This window comes from Nanorana parkeri, unplaced genomic scaffold (assembly GCF_000935625.1).
Source record: "Nanorana parkeri isolate BGI_ZX_2015 unplaced genomic scaffold, ASM93562v1 scaffold73, whole genome shotgun sequence".
NCBI classification, from domain to species: domain Eukaryota; kingdom Metazoa; phylum Chordata; class Amphibia; order Anura; family Dicroglossidae; genus Nanorana; species Nanorana parkeri.
This window is the reverse complement of record NW_017306341.1, coordinates 1,156,922-1,161,064: the sequence shown is the minus strand read 5'-3', so window position 1 is coordinate 1,161,064 and position 4,143 is coordinate 1,156,922. Positions and strand designations below refer to the sequence as shown.

Below are 4,143 nucleotides of genomic sequence, written 5' to 3'. Positions count from 1 at the left end.
CTGTAATAGTGCTTGCTACTGCAGTGTTTTACAGGACCCCCCTGGGCCAACCAGGTCTACAATATGAATACTTACACTGGGCCAAGTTGGAGCAATGCAAGTATACATCAGTATTTATACCTGGAGTTCAGCTTTAACATAGAACAGATTGTTATTTATTGTAGTGTTAATTTACATCTACATTATTTTTTTTTTTTAATTGTGTACAGAGCGATATAAAGAGACACATATAAATGTACTAAAAAACAAGTTGAGTAAACAACGTTCACAGAATACTTGCACTGTGTGATTTCTGACGAGTGAAACGGTCGTCCATAGCAACTGGCTTCGAACGAAAGCCACAGGCTGTTAATAGCATCATCCGCCTTTTCATAAACCAGCTTTTCATTACCAACAATTGTTAACATTACAATACATTTCTTACATTCCATGCTTGCATACGATACGATTTCCTTATATTTCATTAGTAGAGATCATGAACTGTAATAGACGCTATTACTAAGGCTAATGATTGTGTAGCCGGAGCTCAGGACGGCATCTGGCACAGACAAGAATTCATGTCTGTGAGTCAACTTAAACTGACATTTTACTTTTGTGTTCTGTGCGTAATTATGAGGCAGAACAGTCTGCAATCCAGTGGATAATGATAAGAAAGAAAACTTTCTTTGAAGATTAAGAGCCCAGTTTTCTTTCAGGGTATTCGAAAAATTCTTCTACATAGGCTGAGAACATTACAAATAACACGAGGATAGGATTGTGATTAAACATAAGCCAATTATTCTATGCAACAAATTGCTCCGAGGATTGAGAAAAAACAAAATAAAACCATTTTCACAGAGTTCTTTGTAGAAAATTAAAGTCAATTTTCTGTGGATTATTCCAGTTTTAATATCCAACATAGAATTAAAAATATAATTAAAAGGATATGCACACACGCGCATCATGTGGAATTATACACAGAATTAAGTCACTCTTGTATCTGCAGCCATGATCTGGGATCCAACCGTTCTTTTATGGACTTCTGCCTTGGTGCTGGGGTCGGTCTGGATGGACAATTCTCTTCACTGCTTGTCTGAAGCTCGTCATTATTGGAGACATTTTTATCAGACGATACTGGCTTTCGAGGGGCAGTCATTGGCTTCTGGAACTGTTGCATGATGGAATTCAATTTTGCATCGAGAGACTTGCGAGAAAAGCTTGATCTTGGCCAAAGGTTCTCCTTTTCTGATGGGTCTGGGATTTTTTGTTCTCCAACGGTATATGGAGTCTTATTGGGTGGTGGTGGTGGGGCCCTTCTCTTCTTCCCCTTGACATCTATGACATTTTCTACTTCTCCTTTTAAAGGTGGAGAATGTGGGTTTTTTTCAATGTGTAGTTGGTGGTTACCATCAAATAATGCTGCCCAAGGAGGAGGAGCAGAGTCTTCCTGACCAATAAGGAACTGCCCATCGGTTTCTTCAATTTTCCTGTGTAGTATATCCGTTAAGCTTTCAAACTTCATAGGTGACCCAATGCCTAAAAGTATAGTTATAAACACATTTAACAAAGGTGTTAAAGACATGAAAGAGGTCTGCGCCAACATTGTAACAGAGTGTTGCGGTTTTCTAGTCACATTATAAAAGTTAACCTCAAAATTACCTTTTCAGGATGCTTAGGACAGGTTGAATACGCCATTTTATTTTATCGGACATCTGCAGCCTTATTACAAAATGAATGCTAATCTGAATTGCAATAACCCATAGTTCCCCATTTCATGATGCCAGACCACTATATTATACGTTCTAATGGATTAGTGCACTTGTGAATAAGCATTCTGCGTTGAAGGCCACGCCAGAAAGTCTGAATTTATTAGCAAATCATATGTGGCTGCAAAGGGCTCAAATCAGAACAAACGCGCTGCATGCAGAAATGTGATTTTTAGCTCATCGGCACCTGCTTTGTGATTCACTTTTCTCAGCAGACTACAATGTGTTGTAGCATGACCCAGGATTACATAAAGCAAAGGAAGGGCCAGAGTGGAAATCACAGAAGCAGCATAACACAAATTAGGCCAGGTTTATAGGCACCCAACAGAAGAATACAGTCAGTGCGAAGGCAGCTGTAGGAGCCTGCTATTCAGAGTACACAAGGCTTTAATTATGGATTGCCTAAAGATACATAACATCCAATATGGTTTATTGTTCCCTTTAACCATGAACCTATGTAACAAATGCCACTTACTCATATCATGATACACAGAAGTTGCCTCTTTTGTTAGAAACAATGGTGGTTTTCGCGGTGACATAATCTCTATTTTCATAAGTTCTTCTGAACAATGCTTCCACTGACCTGATAGAGGAACAACAATGTTAGCAGGGCAGCAGGGAGACATTTTCATTTACACTTCAAATACGTTCTGTGCAAGCTAGATGTTTCCTCTGAGATTTTTGTAAAATATCTAGAATTACATTCAGCAAGGCCAGAAACAATTTTGCGGCTAAAAATAGTGATTTTTTTAAATATGTAACAATAACAATGTATAAGTGGGGAAGGAAATTGTTAGGATAAAACAAAAATAATCATTTTTATGCAACAACACAAAACATTTGACAGGTGATTCTGCTTAACAAATTGCAGCTTTCATTTTGTACTCTGCATTTCACAAATTATACAGCTTAGACCAAGACACACTTCAAAGTTCAGGCATATAGTTAAAAGAACAATCCATATAAAATGGATATTGCAATTAACAGGGTTTATAGGTTTATTAGGTCTCTTAGGGTAAATATCTCCAGCTGTAACATGCAATGAGAAATAGAATAAATAAAAGAGGACCATAAGTGTGGAGATCATACTGCTGGAGACACTGATGGGAAATTCAACCTGTCAGCATCCACCAAAATATCGGTTATGGATAAAAAGAGTCTTTAGAGTGAACCTTTCATTTAGCTATACAGGGCATTTTTGCTTATACAGCAGCTTATACTCACCTTTCTTCACTTCCATGCTGCTCCTTTTTGCCATAAGGGGAGGAGCAAGAAATCCCAGAGTAAGTCCAAACCAGCTTGTCAAGATAAAGAGTTAGAGTAAGTTACATGCTCCAGACGTGCAGGGGGTCAACACATGCTCGCCCGTGCCTGGCGTGCAGGGGGTCAGCACATGCTCGCCCGTGCAGGAGGTCAGCACATGCTTGCCTGTGCCTGACTTGCAGGAGGTCAGCACATGCTCGCCCGTGCCTGACGTGCAGGAAGTCAGCACATGCTCACCCATGCCGGAAGTGCAGGAGGTCAACAAATGCTCACCCAAACCTGAAGTGCAGGAAGTCAGTATGCCTCTGAGGCTACTTTGCTTACGACTCCTCAAAAGTATATTAAAAGCGTGCAGACCATCCACACAAAGCTCCCATGTTTGGCAACCATTACATTTTATGGTCTGAATTCCAGCCATTCAAGTATGACAGAAGGAATTAGGTATTCTGGGAGATGAGGACTCATGTGTGTACCCCAGCTTTGTTTTTGTTTTCCTTTTTACAACTTTAACATCTAGTTATTTACAGAATATTGTGCATTGACGACGACGACGTATTGGGGAACCTGGCCTTGGGGCGGCAGGGAGAGTAAATTCGGCCCTGGCAGCAGTCATTGCATTGTTCAAGCATTGCACTGGCTATTGATTGCAACTTCTGATATATTTTCCCAACTAAATGCCTTTGTGAATTTATAATTGGAGTAGACTTGTCCATGACAGATATATGGAAATAATGCATTAAAAGCTTACAGGAGTTCAGAGACCTAGGTGCTAGGATGAAGGAAAGGACCTCCACGGTAGTTTTCTCATAGATACTGCCGGTGCCAAGAGCCACTCCGGACAGACAGCGCGAGTTGAGGGAGCTTAACAAGTGGCTCCGGAGCTGGTGTCAGAAGGAAGGTTTTGGTTTCCTGGAGAACTGGGCTGACTTCGCAGTCGGCTATCGGCTCTTCAGCCGAGACGGGCTGCATCTTAATGGGAAAGGTGCAGCATTCCTGGGGGGGAAAATGGTAGAAAGACTGGAGGAGCTTTTAAACTAGAAAGTGGGGGGAGGGTATAAAAATAAAATTACTTAAACTAAATGTTGATAATTTAATCATAGGTAAAAATAACACAGAAAGTAGTAAAAAAGGAGTT

At 40.3% G+C, this 4,143-nt stretch overlaps 1 protein-coding gene across 1 annotated transcript in view; it reads right to left on the bottom strand.

Moving 5' to 3' along the window:
• Positions 1-355: 355 nt before the first annotated feature.
• RTKN2 (rhotekin 2) overlaps positions 356-4,143 on the bottom strand; it is a 55,459-nt gene continuing 51,671 nt past the window's right edge. Inside the window, 2 exon segments of the mRNA XM_018576668.1 lie at positions 356-1,515; positions 2,221-2,328. Coding sequence (XP_018432170.1) covers positions 968-1,515; positions 2,221-2,328 — 656 coding nt within the window. The 3' untranslated portion in view covers positions 356-967.